The sequence below is a fragment of the Lutra lutra genome, chromosome 6 (genome assembly GCF_902655055.1).
Source record: "Lutra lutra chromosome 6, mLutLut1.2, whole genome shotgun sequence".
Classification (NCBI taxonomy): Eukaryota; Metazoa; Chordata; class Mammalia; order Carnivora; family Mustelidae; genus Lutra; species Lutra lutra.
Window position 1 is genome coordinate 50,441,457 of NC_062283.1, and position 18,498 is coordinate 50,459,954.

General features: G+C 35.8%; 1 protein-coding gene across 2 annotated transcripts in view; it reads left to right on the top strand.

Annotated features, from left to right (window-relative positions):
* Positions 1 to 18,498, top strand: part of BMP5 (bone morphogenetic protein 5) — a 119,088-nt gene that overhangs the window by 63,590 nt on the left and 37,000 nt on the right. For both annotated transcript variants that reach the window (XM_047734826.1, XM_047734827.1), the window contains exon 3: positions 17,139 to 17,287. In XM_047734826.1, the coding sequence (XP_047590782.1) occupies positions 17,139 to 17,287 (149 nt within the window). The remainder of the gene's footprint in view (positions 1 to 17,138; positions 17,288 to 18,498) is intronic.

Below are 18,498 nucleotides of genomic sequence, written 5' to 3' on the forward strand. Positions count from 1 at the left end.
GTCCTGGGATCGAGCCCCGCATCGGGCTCTCTGCTCAGCAGGGAGCCTGCTTCCTCCTTTCTCTCTGCCTGCCTCTCTGCCTGCTTGTGATCTCTCTGTCAAATAAATAAATAAAATCTTAAAAAAAAATAAATAAAAATTAAGTGATGAGAGGGGGTGCCTGTGTGGCTTAGTCTGTTGAGCATCTGCCTTCGGGTCCTGGGGACCTATGTAGTTGGGTTCTTAGAGAGGAGTCTGCTTCTCCCTCTCCTTCTGCCCCTCCCCCTGCTTATGCTCTCTCTCTCTCTCTCTCAAATAAATAGATAAAGTTAAAAAAATAAGATTAAGTGATGAGAAGGCACCTGGGTGGCTCCCTTGGTTAAGTGTCGGCCTTCAGCTCATTTCATTATCCCAGAGTCCAGGGATCCAGCCCAGTGTCAGCTTTTATTTGAGTCTATTGTTGTATATGTTCAGGATATTATTTTTTAAAAGATTTTATTGATTTATTTGACAGAAAGAGATCACAAGTAGGCAGAGAGGCAGGCAGAGAGAGAGAGAGAGAGAGAGGAGGAATCAGGCTCCCCGCTGAGCAGAGAGCCCGATGCAGGGCTCGATCCCAGGATCCTGGGATTATGACCTGAGCCAAAGGCAGAGGCTTTAACCCACTGAGCCACCCAGGTGCCCCAGGATTTTTTTTTTAAGATTTTTTTAAATTTGGGGGTGCCTGGGTGGCTCAGTGGGTTAAGCCTCTGCCTTCAGCTCAGGTCCTGATCTCAGGGTCCTGGGATCGAGCCCCGAATCGAGCTCTCTGCTCAGCGGGGAACCTGCTTCCCCCTCTCTCTCTGCCTGCCTCTCTGCCTACTTGTGGTCTCTCTTTCTGTCTGTCCAATAAAAATAAATAAAATCTTTAAAAAAAAAAAGATTTTTTTTATTTGTCAGAAAGAAAGCAGAAGCTTGGAGAGCTGTAGGTAGAACAGGCAGAGCAGGTAGAGGGAGAAGCAGGCTCCCCGCTGAGAAAGGAGCTTGAATTAGGACTTGATCCCAGGACCGGGAGATCATGACCTGAGCCGAAGGCAGATGCTAACTGACTAAGTCACCCAGGTGCCCCTGCTCAGGATATTTTTAAATGTTATCCACTGAACTAGCCATCCATTTCACTTTCTTTCACCTCTATTTTTTAAGTATGTGAACTGCATAACTTAAGACATAATAAACATGATTAAAAAAAGGACTACTAGAAGATACCATTGATAATAATTTATAGGTTGATTCCTGATCAATCCATGCTGATTTTTATGAATAATACATGTGGGAATATTTATGGGTGTTGATGCTTAGCTTATCAGATTTCACAGTTTTGAGAATTTTAATTTCTTCAAACAACGAAACATTTATCTTGAAATTTTGCTAATTCTCTAATAATACCTGGTTTGAAAAACATTGCTCTCAGTGTTTCTACAACGGCATCTGCATGTTTTTTCAGTATAATTTGAGTATAATTTGGCTAAGTCTTTACTTATTTTAACATGTGTTTAGACATGTGTTTAGCGCTATTCTAAGATCCGAGATTTCCTAATATCCTTGATATTTTCCCTAAATCTTTGAGAAATGATTTCTAAAATCTAAAGTACATGTATATATTTGATTGATACTCTCTTGACTTGCCATTCTAAACTCTAAGATAGTATAGATTGCAAAGGTTTCCGTCCAATTTACTGAATAGCATTTATAAAAGTTCAGTTCAGTCAATTAAATTCCATGTCAATTCAATTCACTTAAGTTGACATTCTTGAAATCTACTATCACGTATTGTTGCTGAATTGTCCTGTAGGTTTATGCTCTACTTACTGTTTTCTGTGGGTTTTGTTTTTGCTAATATATATAGGCTTTTTCCCAGTTATCTTTTTCAATCTCTGAAACATGCAAACTCACACACATATACCCTACATTTCAGTTTTATATACTATTGATCAGCGAAAGAATCTCTGGCAAAATGCTTTCCTTGTCTGAAATAGGCATTCAGCCATTACTAGAGCCTCGTTCATCCAGTGTAAGAAAATGCCTTGTCTTTGTCATACATCCAGGACTCACTTTTTGTACTCCTCTCTTTGTTCAAAATATATCTATGTAAGGGATGGCTGATATGGAAACAGCACATGTGCCTCTTAGAATATTTCAGGTTTCCATGTGGGATTTCAGCCACCTAGAAAATAGTGATGTATACCAATAAGAGCATGGACTTTGGAATTCCTCTAGGGGGGAAGCTGCTGTATATCTTAGGATCTCAAGTTTACAAATATGAAAAGAATAAAAACAATAATAAGTATTTCAGAACAGTAGAAGTATTGCAGATGATTTGAGAAGAACGAGTGCTTATCACAGTACAAAGACTACAGTTGATACTTTATAAATACATTGGCCATCATATAGCTCAGTAGGAGTAGCTATTTTGTAAGGGTTTAGAGGATTATATCCATAGGGGAGCCAAAAGTAGGTGGTTATTACAGTAACAATAACTACCATTTATGGATACCTGTTTTTATGTACAGATCAAGTAAGTAACATGATACCAGGTGCCTTTACTTAATAAAAAACCACCAGATCTTTGATTCATAAAAAAGCAATTGGTACATTTCTAAGTTTATTAATGAAATGAGTATCACCCAACTTAACAGCAACATCATGGGAGCTATCTCTGAACTTGCCCCTGAAAGCATATGTTAAACAAATAATCAAACTCTTCTTTGAAATATAGTTGAAGAGTGATGGAGATGGGATACTAGTTATTTATGAATTACACAGAAATATCAGAGATGTAGACAAACTGGATTCACATATAAATGTTTACTACAGTATTATTATTTGCAATCACATAACTCGTTAAACAGAAAATGTCATACTTCATTTTATGGAAAATGGAGGTACTATACTTTATATAACAAGTAGAAATTGTGTTTTAAAAAATATTTGATAACACTAGAAGGTTCTCAGACTATAACATTAATTGATTAACATATGGGGCATAACTATACTATTTTTTTTTTATTATTATAAAAAAATTCCCTCCTGGCGCAGCGCCGGCCACCACCGCCGCCCGCCGCCGCCCGCTCCCCGCTCTCGCGCGCACCATAACTATACTATTTTAAATAAATTCATATGGAAAACAGATCAGAAGGAAGCACTGTTTATTGCAGTCTTGTGGGTTTGAAATTTTAATTCTTACCCTTTTGTGTACTTTCTAAATTTTTATAGCCAACATTGTTTTTATAATCAGAAACAAGTTTAATTATAGTTGAGACAAAGACAATAATGAAACAAGCTCATGCTACAGATTTCTTTACAAAATAGCCTTCCCAAGGTACTCTTGCCAGAGGTAGAGGTGGGCAAAAGCCAAAACAAAACTGAACAAAACACTAGCATTTAGCAGTAATTTCTCTTACTTTTAATTAAGCTGCAGAAGTCACTTTTCCCCCACAGAAAATGAAGATAGCTAAGTAAATCTATATCTTTCCTTTCCACTAATGGGAAGTTATTGTACCAACTGGGAACCTTGACTTTAAGTCTCTCAAAGTGAGGAGGAACAGATTAAAAGTACTTCATTTATACATCATGTTATCACAGTTCAAACAGAAAAAACATTTAATTTTAAAAAGTACTTCTGAACTGGGTGTTATATGTACATGATGAATCACAAAATTCTACTCCTGAAACCAATATTACACTATATGTTAACTATCTAGACTTTAAATAAAAACTTAAAAAAAAGGTACTTTTGAAATCCAATTATTATTATATTTTGTTTAGTATTACTTATCTATGGCTTCATATATTTTTTAAGTCAAGAACTAAAAGGGAAGTAGGAAAAGAAAAAGAAGCTAATACTTCTGGCCATTTTCAAAGCTAGGGTCACCTCTTAAAATTTCTATGTAAAACTTCTATCTTCAGATTTGTGGGTTTTATTTTGCTTAGTGTTTTGAATTAAACTCAGAAACAATTGAACTGTCAGTGCAGACTGTTCTTCAATACAGTGCATTCAACAATGCATCTGTAAATTTCACATACATAAAACTCACTTTCCCTAATGTTATTATTGAGGAGTGTTGTGGTGGGGATGCTTGAGGTAACTCAGACTGATGTTTTGTAGCTATGTTTTATATTCAAAACATTGTCTAATCTATTAACCATCTAATATATGACTTTTTTTGACAGTGTTAGGCAATGAAAAATTTTTAAAAGACCCATTATGTCATCTCTTTCACATGTATTTATCTTAGCGAGACTTAAAAGTCTTAAAATAATATGTTCTAGTTCTACCATCTCCCACCTCTCCCATTTGTTCCTACTCATATTTAAATGTGTGCAATTTAAAGGAGCGTTCTGATATTTATCCAGATTTTTATTTTTCTTGGTAAAAAGTTAACACACTTTGCATCATTTCACTTATTTAGCCTTTTCATATAAGGCTGACAGCCCCAGATTCTATATAGAAGGCCTTGCTCTTCGGTCACACCTCATATATCTGGCATTATTGGGAAATGAGGTTTCCACATGATTGAATTTTCCAGATAATTCAGCTGAGGTCGGCATGCTTTTGCTGAGCGCCTACCATGTAGCAAGCACAAGGGACATAAAGCCGAGTAAATAAAATCTCCAAAGCTCATAGCCTGGGGGCTAGGGGCTGTGGTGGGCCTGCCGCACACAGACTTTAATAACTATAATACAATGTGCTAAGCACTATGATGTAAGTATGCACTAAGTGTTGTGGAAACACAAATGAAGGGGAAATTAATTCTTCATGTGGGAAGGTGAGGGACTTTAAGGGAAGCCACTGAGAGGAGTGCACCCTTGAGCTGGGCTTTTCAAGATGAGTAGAATTTTCTATAGTTGGAGGGAAAGAGACTTGAGAGGGAGAGGGAGAGGGAGGGACCAAGAGACAGAAACAGAGAGAGGGGTGTGTCCTAGGAGAAATATCCCTGAGTATTAAAATGTTTAAATGTATAGAGAATTAAATAATTCAAGTAAAACTATCAGTGCCAATATCACTGTTACTAAGAATAGCAGCTGGCAATTATCCATTTAATGGGCACTCACCATGGGTCTGGCACTGTGCTGAGTGCTGTACTTGAATTAATTTCTTCACACACACATGCACATGTATATGTATGCATGTGCCTGTGTATGTACATGTATGTGCATGTGTCTGTGCACATATATGCACACACGTGCTTATGTATGTATAAATGTGCTATGCAGAACTCAACCTTTTCCTAATGTTCTGCTATGAATATAAATTTTTGTACTCGATTGTAAAAACATTTTAAGCTAGCCTGCTCGATGTCATTAGCCACCTTCACTACTTGGATATATTTAGTTGAGCTGTCATCATTCCAGTTCACAGTCAGCTTCATATTTACATCATCTTCCCCATCCTGTTTCGCTAAGATTTGTGATTCTTCTGTGGACATGCTTCAGAATGTACACTGACAATTTCCACTCAGGAAGACTTCATGGGCTCTTGAGAGCAGGAAAGCAGAGCAGGACGCTCCATGGCTGGTGCCATTTTCTCTATACAGGCCAGCACACAAGCACAGCTTGCGTCTCTTCGGTGTGCAGGGATTCGTGCTCCCTTTCCCTGGTTCTCAGCGAGGACAATGTGGGCTCCAGGGAACATTTTGCAATGTCTGGAGACATTTTTGACGGTCGCAGTGGATGAGGGTGGGAGGATGGAGCACTAGTGGAGTCTGGTGGGTAGAAATGCTGGGATAGTGGGAGATGCAAGTAAACCTTCTACAATGGACTTCTCCTCTACCCAATAGAGAGTGCCCTTGATGTCCACAATGCTGAGGTTGAGAAATCCTGTTCTATTTAAGAGTTTAAGCTATAAATTTAAAAAATGGGCATAAGTGCTAGTCCATCAATTTTTTCTTTGACTAATTTCATATTTTGCATCCTAAGACTCATAGCACGGAATAGCTTTTCAAGTCCTAAGAGCTCTCGGTGCATGGCTTATTGATTAGGAGGCATTAAAAGTGGTTGGATGATCTGTAAGAGTCTTACTTCTTTGTTTCTTGTTGCATGAGGGGGCCTCCTGTGTGTATATATATATCTCTAGTAGCACATGTTTAGATTCTCTGCAGGGGAAAAATATGGGATGATATAATGCCAGGAAACCTGTTAAACATTAACAATATCTTAGCAATTAAAAAAAAAATTCTGCAGAAAGAAAACTGAATTTTCATAGTGAGAATTCAACTTGTTTTTCTATTTTCCCATGCTTGTCATTCAACTTCATCTAATATTATTATTTTACCAGTTTACATCTGTACCCTTGAAATGTAAATACAATATTGAGTTAGATATTCTGAAAATTGATGCTCTGTGAGATTCATAGAATTTTATTATTTCACATTTGTTTTGGTAGAAAAAAAATCAGCTGAAAATATCAGTCAGCTGACAGAGTCAAATTCTAACACTTTTAAGCTAATGTTGTTCCTGAAAGAAACTCTTGACAAAAATTCCAGAGAATATAATTTATTAAATTGTCCCCTGTTAACATGTTCCATACTAGAGTTGTACATTGGGCTCCTTAAATGTTGTTGTGATATATATGTCAAATGCCCAGAGAAAGACATATGCTCGGTCCTTGGGTGGCTGTCATTGCATTTTTTTAGACTTGATAAGCTATTCAAAGGCAAAGGGTGATGGAAGGAGGTGAAATATTTGTAACAGTAGAAATTTTGTAAAGACTGGAGAAGTCCTGCAGACTGTAAGGTTCATGTCTTATAGAAATAGAGGAATGCCACTTTTCCTCCAAAGTTTATCTGTGTATCTTCCAGTCAATTTCTGAAAGCTTTTCTTGACCAAGTTTAGTGCTTGGTGGTTAGATTACACTCTTGGTTAACTACTTCTTCTCTCTATATATTATATAATATATAATGTATGTGTATATGTATATACACACATACACATGCATAAATAAATCTAACTGAAAACATATTGAACTGAAGAATATTTCTCTTTTGTTTTCTCTTATTATTGATTATATAAATAATTTTACTTCCTTTTGATAAGTTCTCAACTTAATTTTTTTCCCTCTGATTTAGGGACAAAGATCCATTATGGATTATATGCATCAATAAATGTTACTAAAGTTAAAGAGAATGAATGAATACCTATATCTAAAATTTATAATTATAGGTTATTAAAGAACTTTTGCAGTAATAATTGCATAAATCACTTATGATTCTAATTATGCCACCAAGCATAATATATACTACTTATTAATATATATACTTACATGTGATAAATGTGCTTTGGTAAGAAAATAGTAATTATAAAAAAAAGAAAATAACAATTTTAGTTTGCAAAGCATTTCTTATTTCTGCATCCTTTCACCTCTGCAATATATTTTTGAGATAGGTATTATTTTAATCTTTACTTAAAGAAGAAAAAACAAGTTCAGAAAGATGACTTAAAGGGCATAATTGTTCTAAGCAAAGCCAATGTATAGCAAGTCATTGTTGAAATTAAGCAGATACCAATTCCACCTACAACTATGATTCTTTGCTTTATAAAGGTATACTTATAAAGAAGATCATTATAACTTTGCTTTAAAGTTATAAGTGATATAACTTGCTATAAAGTTTAAAGTGAGTTCCTCTCACTTTCTTATATTTATTCATCCCTCAACTCCTGCGATTTGATTCTCATAATCCCATTCTACTGATTATCCATCAACATCAGCCACAAACAGCCTCCTGGTTACCAAATCTTACAGACACTTTTTCATTCTTTGATACTGCATACCACCTCCTATTTAATATGTGAAACATCCCAACTAGAGAACTGTATTAGTTTGCAAAAGCTACTGTAACAACTTATCAAAAATTTGAATGGCTTAATACAACAGAAATTTGTTTTCTAACAGTTTTGGAGGCCTGAAGTCCAAAGGCAAGGTTCTGCAAGGGCCACATTCCTTCCAAAACCTCTAAGAAAGGATCCTTTCCTGGTAGCCCCAGATATTCTTTGGCTTGTGTCAGCATAATTTCCATCTCTGCTTTTGTCTTTCTTTAGCTATCTTCCTTCTGAGTGTGTCTATCTGTGTCTCCTCTTATAAAGAGAGCAGCCATACTGGATTAGCCCCACCTGATGACCAAATCTCAACTTGATTACACTGTAAGGACCCTATTTTCAAATAAGATCATATTTCTAGGTGCCTGGGATTAAGACTTCAACCTATCATTTTGAAGGACACAATTCAATGCATAGCAGGGAGTATGTCAACTAGTGTTGGGTAAGAGCAATAGAATCATATATGTGATAAAGAATAAAGGACTTACCATTGTGGGACCTGGTTAAAGAGTTCATGTGAGGCTGTTGCTTCTGCTTCTGGTGATGGATCTGAAGTTTGTAGTATAGGCAACTGGGAAGGGAAATGGATGTAGGGTAGGAGAGCATGAAGAGAACTAACACCTGGGGGGATAAGCTGGAACTCCAAGGACATATTGGAAACCATTCTACTTCTCAGAAAGACTCAACTTCAATGATGTGAGTGAGCTGTAGGGTAAGCTGGTAAACTTCACCATGAGCTCCACATACCCTTTGTTTAGGATGTGGAAAAAGTGAAGGGGATGACCTGGCAGGATGAACTGTGGGCCAGGATTTGGAGAAAGTGATGTTACTGAGATCCAATGGAAGATGGAAAAGCACCAGACCCAGCTGCTCCCCACAATAAGGTGAGCCAGCAGATCAGCAGCAATGCATGTGAACAGGAGGAAACCTGGCACTTTACCAATCTTCCAAGCATAAACTTGGCTGCTGCTTCCCTTCAACTCCTGCACAGATTTCTTGTGCCTTAACACAAGGTTAGAAGATTTCTTCTAACCTTAACATAGACACAAACAGGAAAGAGAATTTTGGGAGCCTGAGTTTCAGTTTAGCTGATTTGACAAAGTATAAAACCACAGCAGTCCATCTTTGTCAAACTGACACCAACACATACATTCTATAACCATTCATACTTTCCAAAAATATAATAGGCAAATCATTCTCTGATTTTTTTATCCATCTTTGGATGTTATTCAATACTTTTCTAGCTAGGTCATATTGCCCATTTGATATCCTGTCTCTTCAATACAAAATATGAAGTTAGCTACCATCAAAACTACTTATACTAGATGGGAAGGGAAAAAAAGAATTGGTTCATAGGGTACAAATACATTAATATCAAAATAAGAAAGGAATACTCACAACTGTTACAACCCTCACTCTGTACCTGGTCACATGGTGGTAGTTGGTATTTATAATTTCCTTTTTCTGCTATGTAATCCATATCCTTTTTGTTTTCACCAACCACTACTGCCAGTCATTGGTCCTTATCTAGTGAGGTAAAAGAAATACTCATTCTAGAAGTGTCTGGGTCATTAGTAGTAATGCCTGCATTGAGCTCTAGTTTTCCACTGACTTTTATCAAGTGTGTTTCAGGTGAGGTCTTATATTTCAGACATGCTCCTTTCTCATACTGTGGTAGAATCAACCTAGTTTCCTCTTTGATACTTAGGGTTGATCAACCCGCATACTATAGCAGCACTTTATCAGCTTGTTGATTCACTGGCCTGAAGAGCCCAAAGTGACCACATGGATGTCTCAATTTCTAACTTAATGGAACCACTGCTAAGCTATTAATGATACCATTCTACTATTGGGAACTAAGAACTCTGGTCCAACATTTTGGGGCCAAGCAACAACATTTTTGCTCATTGGATCAGGAAGAGTGAGTAAGAGGAGCTACTCCTGTGTCTACCCCTTGGTTTCTAGACTCAAGAGAGAGGGCTGTGAGAGAAATAGTCATATACTGGTTGCTGATATAGAGCATATAAATCTTCCTGAGGATATTAGTCCAGTTGTATAAGACACTGACGACCAACTGGAGGCTTCAGTCTTCAAAGAGGCCATTTCCTTGTCCTATCAGGCCATCTGCTACAAGGCAATGGGTAACATAGTAAGGCCAAAGAATTCCATGAGCATGCATCCATTCTGCACTTCATTTGCTGTTAAATGAGCTTTTTGGTCAGAAGCAGCTTTGAAATTCCATGATAGTAAATAGGGTATTCTGTAATTTCATGGATAGTGATATTGGCAGAGACCTTATAGGCAGAGAAAGAAAATTTGTATCCACAGTACCTATTCCAGTGAGAATCAGTACTGCTCTTCTATGATGTAAGTGACTCAATATAATTGACCAAATACAAGGTAGCTGTTTAATCCCTCTGGGGAATGATACCATAAGGATTTATTATAGTGATTTGACCTTATGCAACTGTGGAAGTTAGTTAACAGTCTACGTAAGGTGGTTGCTCTACATTTGATGCTGGGCCTAAGATCCTCAGAGAAGGCTGGAAGAAAAGATGGGTGAGTTGGGGAAAGGAAGGACAAAGTAGAACCTGAAACAATGATCTGGAAGGCATGAGGACAAATTGGAACCAATCTTCCAGCCTCCAATTTCAATGATGCAGATGATTTCCTTGCTATCAAATCTTTCCTCATAGATATGTCCTCATGTCTGACCCTGGATTCAGAGAAATTGAACAAGAAGATTCACTGGAATCTGAAGGAGCTGCAGGCTTACCTGCTGCCCCACACCAAAAAGGTTAACAAGCATATCTCGACAGTGTGCCTAAACTGTAATAACACTTGAACGTGTGGAAGTCTTCCAAGCATAAATATGGCTACTACTTCACTTTCACTTTCCAAATCTTACCTAAATTTCTTTTGTGGCCAACCCTACTCCAGAACCTTACAAGGTAGTTACAGTTTAGTTAAACTGATACAATATAAAATCCACATTGGGAGTCAATATATGTTAAACTGAAAGAGTGAGTTAGTGAGTGGATGGATGAATAGCTTTACAAAATGTCTCAGGTCACTCCTTGGCTCAAATTCTACCATCTTGTTTTGGGTTGGTGGCTCCACTCAAACTTTTGGTATTCTAGTCCAAAAACCACTTATCTTTTGGTATAAGGAAAATAGTCAAAATATAGTTGGGACTAAAGAGAGCTGCCATTATATAAAACAAAGTGTTCTGAAAATGAAATATGGAGAACTGAGATCTGCTCTCCCATTTGGCTGAGTAACCATAAGAAATAATTTGATCTCTCTTTAAATTTTCTCATCAATAAAATAACAGTTTGGCTCAGTAATTTATATCCCACTTAGTTTTAGTATTCTTTGATCAATTTTTATTACCTTCAGAGGTAGAATCTCAGACTAGCTAATTTCACATCAGACATTTTTCATCATAATTTTTTATTTAGTTTTAAAATAAGACTACTCCCTTTAGTCAGCTATTTAGACAGTAGAGAAAGTTAACATTTCCAATGATCAAAACTGCATACATACTGGGCATGTCTGCATACTATATATGCCTGATCATACAGAGAACATATAATCATGATATGATCATATAAAGATGATATCTGTTTTACCCAAGTAAAAGATCCAAAAAATCAGAGAGATTGAATATTTATATAATGGATTTATTTTAAACACAGCTATATAATGAATGCAATTAAATAATACAAAAAAGTTTACTCATATAATTATGTGTAAAATATTTATATAGTCATATTCCTTGTTTACTCTCAAAATATATATGTGAAAGCTTTTAAACTTTTTACATGCAGTTTGACATCATGTCTATCATAGTATTTTAGGTCATGTATCACAATACTACAAACCACATCATCTTCAGGTCCATCTGTATTGTCTGAAAAATAGCATTTTTTTCAATGTGTGTATGATGCTGGCATTGGAAGTAGTATGTTATCAAAAGCACCAGTACATACACATTTATTGTTATTACTGTTTATTTTTAGGCTTTTCTAGAAGGACAGATATTATATCCACAAAACAACTTCTGACTCTATGCTTATATAAGTGATTTTTTTTAAATTTTATTTTTTATAAACATATAATATATTTTTATCCCCAGGGGTACAGGTCTGTGAATCGCCAGGTTTACACACTTCACAGCACTCACCATAGCACATACCCTCCCCAGTGTCCATAATCCCACCCCCCTCCCAACCCCCTCCCCCCATCAACCCTCAGTTTGTTTTGTGAGATTAAGAGTCACTTATGGTTTGTCTCCCTCCCAATTCCATCTTGTTTCATTTACTCTTCTCCTACCCCCTTAACCCCACATGTTGCATCTCCTCTCCCTCATATCAGGGAGATCATATGGTAGTTGTCTTTCTCCGATTGACTTATTTCGCTAAGCATGACACCCTCTAGTTCCATCCACGTCATCGCAAATGGCAAGATTTCATTTCTTTTGATGGCTGCATAGTATTCCATTGTGTATATATACCACATCTTCTTTATCCATTCGTCTGTTGATGGACATCTAGGTTCTTTCCATAGTTTGGCTATTGTAGACATTGCTGCTATAAACATTCGGGTGCACGTGCCCCTTCGGATCACTACGTTTGTATCTTTAGGGTAAATACCCAGCAGTGCAATTGCTGGGTCATAGGGTAGTTCTATTTTCAACATTTTGAGTATATAAGTGATTTTTAAGAGAGTGACTTACAAAGGCAATTACTGGATTTTTCAAGACAACACACCCAGGAAGAGTTACTGAATTTCCTTGTGTGTCTTCTTTTTCTCTGCCTCCTTCTTATCCTCTCCTTCTTGCTCCCACCCTCATTCTTTCTGCTCCTTCCCTTATCATTGTTCTTCCTCCTTTCTTCTTTGGTTGTAACCAATTCTATTGCTACCATCTCAAAGAACCCCCAAATAACCTTGACTCAGGTCATTTGATGGTAATGTAACTCCACAAATAAAACTTTCCCAAATTTCACAGGTCAAAATTAAGCAATTCAGAGCCATCTGTGTTATGACACACCAAGTAAAACTTCACCTGTAATTTTCCTCTTGTGCATAAACAATGAATTTTGGAACACTGAAAAAAATAAAATTAGATTTAAAAAAGATATTCAGATTATATTACATTTGGTTTTTTAAGGAGGGGTTACCATAGTATATTTTAAACATTGTAGAAACTGAGACAGGAATTCCTTAATTGTTCAAGCTCTGTCTGATCCCCAGATCCTTTTTTATCTTTATGTTACACTGATATCTACATAATGATGGTAAGATAAATTTTAGCTCTTCTGTTGTCACATTCTTAAATATATAACCTTCATTTTCTCATTCCATCAATCTATGTTTTTGAGTTGTAAGTATGATGACAATTCAAAGCTTATTAAATTTTGGCTCCTGCTGTTCAGTCCTTAGTAAAGTACCTATGCTTCCTACCCTTCTGGTATTTTCAGATTCCCAAGGCACATATGCAAAACTCTTTCCTCTCTCAGTAAAATGAAAAGCACCCTTGCTAATCAATATATACAGTCCACCAATTCCCATTACTAAACATGTTTAAGCCTTTGGACATGATTAAAGTAAGTTCCATGCAAATGTGTACCAAACTGTAAATGTGTGTGTGTGTGTGTGTGTGTGTGTGTGTGTGTGTGTGTATACACATACACATACATATTATTCACCTTTGAGTAACTATTTTTAATATATTTATATATTTCACATGTAAGAAGTCTATATGCATGCTATAAATCCTTAATCTGTTAAGTATAACTCTGTACTTAACACTTGCATGATGACTTCATTTAGCTATATAAGAAATTGTTATGCTGATTTATATCATAGTCTAGACAAGTGTTCAAATTCTTTCTGAAAAAGAAAAAACACAAATTTTAGTAATGATGAATTATTTTAATCAGCATAAGTTTACTTTGACATATTTGTTTTTGAAAACATTTCAATGTTGATAATTGTTGTAACATAAACATGGAACATTCACATCTAGGATAATTTCTGCTTGTAAAGAAATATTCTAAAATAGTCTTATGGGTTGAACTGTGCTCCATCTCTCCCTCAAATCATATATTGAAGTCTGAGCCTCCAGGACCTCAGCTTGTGACCTTATTTGGAGATAGGGTCTTTAAAGAGATAATTAAATTAAAACAAGGCAGTTAGGGCATCCTAATAGAAAGGGAAAATTTGGACCCAGAGACACACGGAGGGAAGATGATATGAAGACACAAGGAAAAGATGAACAGCTACAAGAGACAGTGACAGGTCTAGAACAGATACTTCCCTCATCACTTTCAAAAGAACCAGCCCTACCTACACCTTGATTTAGACTTCCAGCCCCCAGAATTGTGAGACAATAAATTTCTGTTATTTAAGCCACTCAGTCTATGTTACTTTGTGATGGCAGCCTTAGAAAACTAATACAATACCACTATGAAACATTTGCTTATACACATCCATGTAAATGGACTCTATTGCCTTTGCTAGAATGTAGATTTTAATTTTAGTTTCATTGTTATGATTATAAACAATATACAGAAATTTTATTATGGATTTATTTCTCCTACAAGTAAATATATTTTGCTACATATCTATTTTTTCTCTACTGCATTCCTTTTAAATGAATTAATATTTTAAAATATCTTTTATTAGGTATTTCCAGAATTTCTATAAAAACATCAGGTAAAAATAGTAAGATGAGACAACTTTAACGGGTTTATTTTATACTGTTCATTGGACATAGTATTTCTACTATTTCTAGTGATGTAAGTTCCATTTTTAGTGGAGTAATTTTGTACTTCAAAAGAAATCACATCTAAATTTCTACAGAATGGGTAGGGATTTATTTTTAAGAGACTTCTATGAAAGGAACTACATGAGTGAAAATTGCAGAATTGTTACCGTTGTGTTGATTAATAATAGACTTCATTCTTCCAAAGTGTATTCTGTTGCTTGTGGGTAATACAGAAGAACTTCTAGAAGAGGAGAGAGGAAAAATTAAAGAAAAGAATTTACCAGTCAAAAATAAAATAGCTTTGGTCAGAAATAGAAACCATGGAGCTTATGAAAGCAATCGAAACTTCAAAACTTTTCAGAGGGGGACCTAGAAATGTATGGATTTTTCAAACTACACTGTCTGCCTAGATTAATCTTCCGATGAATTGCAAGTTGTATCTCTGAAATTCAGATATTTAGGGCTTGCTTGAATCCTTTGGCTGACGCTTTTTCTAAATATATCCATTAAAACTGAAACCATTTTCTTCACAAATGTGCTTGAAAATTTGGGTACCTGGATGTCGATAATTTGGGGATTTTTTTTTTCTGGAAAAATACCACAATCTCAAAATAATAGAAAATATTACCTGGATAACTACTTAAAGATACTTGTTACTTAGTGAAAATTGTTCTCAAATTTTACCTCTTTGTTCTTTTTTGTTCTTCAAGTGTTTGTTTATTTCAGGCCAAGTGTGGCATTATAAACTCTGCAGACTTCAGTAGAACATTGATGCCATATTTCAAATTGAAAGCAGGCTTGACAGCAGGGTAGCACTTGAGTATTTCCCAAGCTACAGGGTGACTCCTGTTTCAGAACCCGATAATGTGATTAAATTATTCCAATATTATAGTTTCAAAAGATATTTACCAAATATCTCAAGAATTTAAGGATAATTTGTATTTCTCAAGTTTTGTTTACTTGATGAGTTTTCCACCTTAGGAAGAAGAGGGACAGTTTGACTGATATCCCTTCATAATATGAATAGAATGGGTCCTGAAAATTCAAGTCAGAACTAATGGAATATTTTCATTGCGTTGTAGTTTATGCTTGCCATATGTCTTTGGTATCTCAAACTAAGTCCCATGTTAGATATGAAAAGATGTCTGTACCCCTCTTTTGGTAAACATTGTGATTAAAGCTGTGAAGGAGAATGAAATTTGCATCAATGGGATTAGAGTACCTAGATGATTTAAATAATCATAATGCCTTTATTTTAACTTCTCTAGGTTAGTGAAAGAATGAATAAATTAAGTTGAAATAAAGAGAATGAAGATGCAGCTTCTAAAATATTAAGAATCTTCACTCTGTTAAAACAGTTAAACTTTCAATGATAATAGAGTTTTCTTCTTAAATCATATATATGTACATATATATATATACATAATTTGTTTTTACTCAAAATTTGCTTTTTACATTTTGTAAGCCACCTTTGAAGTGACTTGTGTGATGCAGCTAGATGGCAATGCAGAATAGTATTTAACATGGGTGATTATGACATAGCTTTGCCTTTCCTCGTATAAGTAATATGTCCTTAAACAGATTCAGCACAGTATCAAAGTCAGAAAAATACGTAATAGTATATGTCTATGCTCCTTTGAAGAAGAGCTGCTGTAAGGATTAAATGTTGGACATATGTAACTTTTAGATCAGAGGCTGCCTGTAGTAAGGATATCATAAATTAAACAGTTCACTATAACTCAACAAATATTCATACATTTGGAAATTTAATGCTATAGTTAAGATTGATAAATGTTAATCACAGTGACCCTGTGGAGACTATTCTCAAACATACGCGTTGGTAATTATAGCTGATGTTAAAGCAAGTCAGGGTGTATCTGCTGCTCAATTCGTGGGATTGATTCATCCTTTAGTACAATGGTGTGGTTTGAGAGCCTCTCTTGGCCTCTGCTATCCGTAAAGTAACTTTATAATCAAAATGGAAAATGAAATGAAAAATAAAGATATACATTATATAATGGGAAAAAAAAACAAGTATAATGAAAATGAAAAATAAGGGAAAATTATCTCTAAAGCAGATGCTTGCCTGCCCTTGCTCCATTGCTTTGACTGTCCACATTCATCGAAATTAGAGTAGCCACTTTCTCATCCATTTCCACTCAGTTTGATCCTTGCTAGTGAACTTGCCAGGAAGGGCTGCTTACAGACAGGAGTTTCAGGGAACACTGATTATCAGAGCCCAAATCTAGATCACTAAGTCAGTTTGTAAGGGCCAGTGAAGAGTAGGAAAATGGAATTACTTTCAGATATTACTAATTTGCACCAGACTTGGGTTGTGGGCCCAACAATAAAACATTCTGTATCTTACTACTCATCACTTGAGTCACTTGTTCCTCTTGTTCTTTAATTAACTTTTGTTACTTTTTTTAACTTTTGTTATTTTAAAGAGTGCCTTTGGAATGTTTTCACTTAAGTATAGGAAATGATCATCTTCATTCACACTCGTAACTTTTTTTGTTGTTCTTTTTCTCCGTAGGGATGCAGATCTGTTCCTGTTAGACACAAGAAAGGCCCAAGCTTTAGATGTGGGTTGGCTTGTCTTCGATATCACTGTGACCAGCAATCATTGGGTAATTAATCCACAGAATAACTTGGGTTTACAACTCTGTGCAGAAACAGGAGATGGTAAGCAATGAATTTCAAATATTTTTTGTGACACTAGTTTTGACACATTGAGAGTTATAGCTTTCCATACAATTTGACCAAGATAGAATAGATTGTTTTATACTTACGATGGGCAAGGTAGCACCTGCCATAGAATAGTGCAATATATTAATTAGTTAATTGATTTACAAGCGTATTTTCCCGACACACGTTTATTTTAAGACTTTGTAGTAGGCACAGAGGAGTAAAGAAGAATTAGATATTGTTTCTCGCTCTCAAGGAAATAAGTTTTTAATCTAGTATTGAAGACCTGTGCACAAACAAGTAGGACTACAGTAATATAGTAGCTCCAAAAGAAAGCTATATACAAAGGGCTATGAATCTATGTCCTGATTGTGATGGTAGTTATACAACTATGTAGTTTGTAAGAATTTATAAGCTGTGCATTGGAATAAATATTATTATGTGTAAAAGATATCTCAAAATAACTAAAAATAACAGTTATATATAATATATATATTATTGAACACAGCTTTATATATATAATATATTATATATAGTATTATATAGTGGTGCTAGGGAAACAGGAAAAGGAGCTACTAATAATACAAGGGGAGAAGGGAAGATGGAGATAGAAAGAGGCACAAAATCCTGCAGAAAATATCATTGTTAGGTCTTAACATATTCCAATATTGGGTCTAAGACAACAGCTCCAGAATCACCTGTGGGGTAGAAGGGTTTTTAGGAAATCTTCATTTTGAAGACACTCCAGAAATTATTCCTGTGCTCACAAGTATTCATTGAGCACCTGTGTGTGGTGTGCTTGGCTAGATGCTGGAGATAAAATGGTAAGCAAGTGCAGAAACAGCCCCCTGAGATTTTCAGTTGAGTGAGTCTCGAGTAGTGATCACTTAGTCATATTAGTGAATGGGTGATACTGCCTACTGAGATGAGCCCAGTGGATTTACAAGTGTAGAACTGTGAATGAGTCTGAACTACAGTCTTAAAGATCAGGAAGACGTGATTGGGGGAAAAAGTCAGGGGCAGGCATTTCAGACAAATGGAAGAGAATGGGCAAAGACTGTGGTGAAAGGGGTCTTTGCACATTCCAGCAGGAGGCCAGGGAAGCAAGGCCAGTTTATTCAGAGATTGCTGTCCTTTGATCACTCAAAGAGTCCAAAAAGTTTAAATCCAAATCTGGACTTTCAAATCATTTAAAATTATATTTCTCA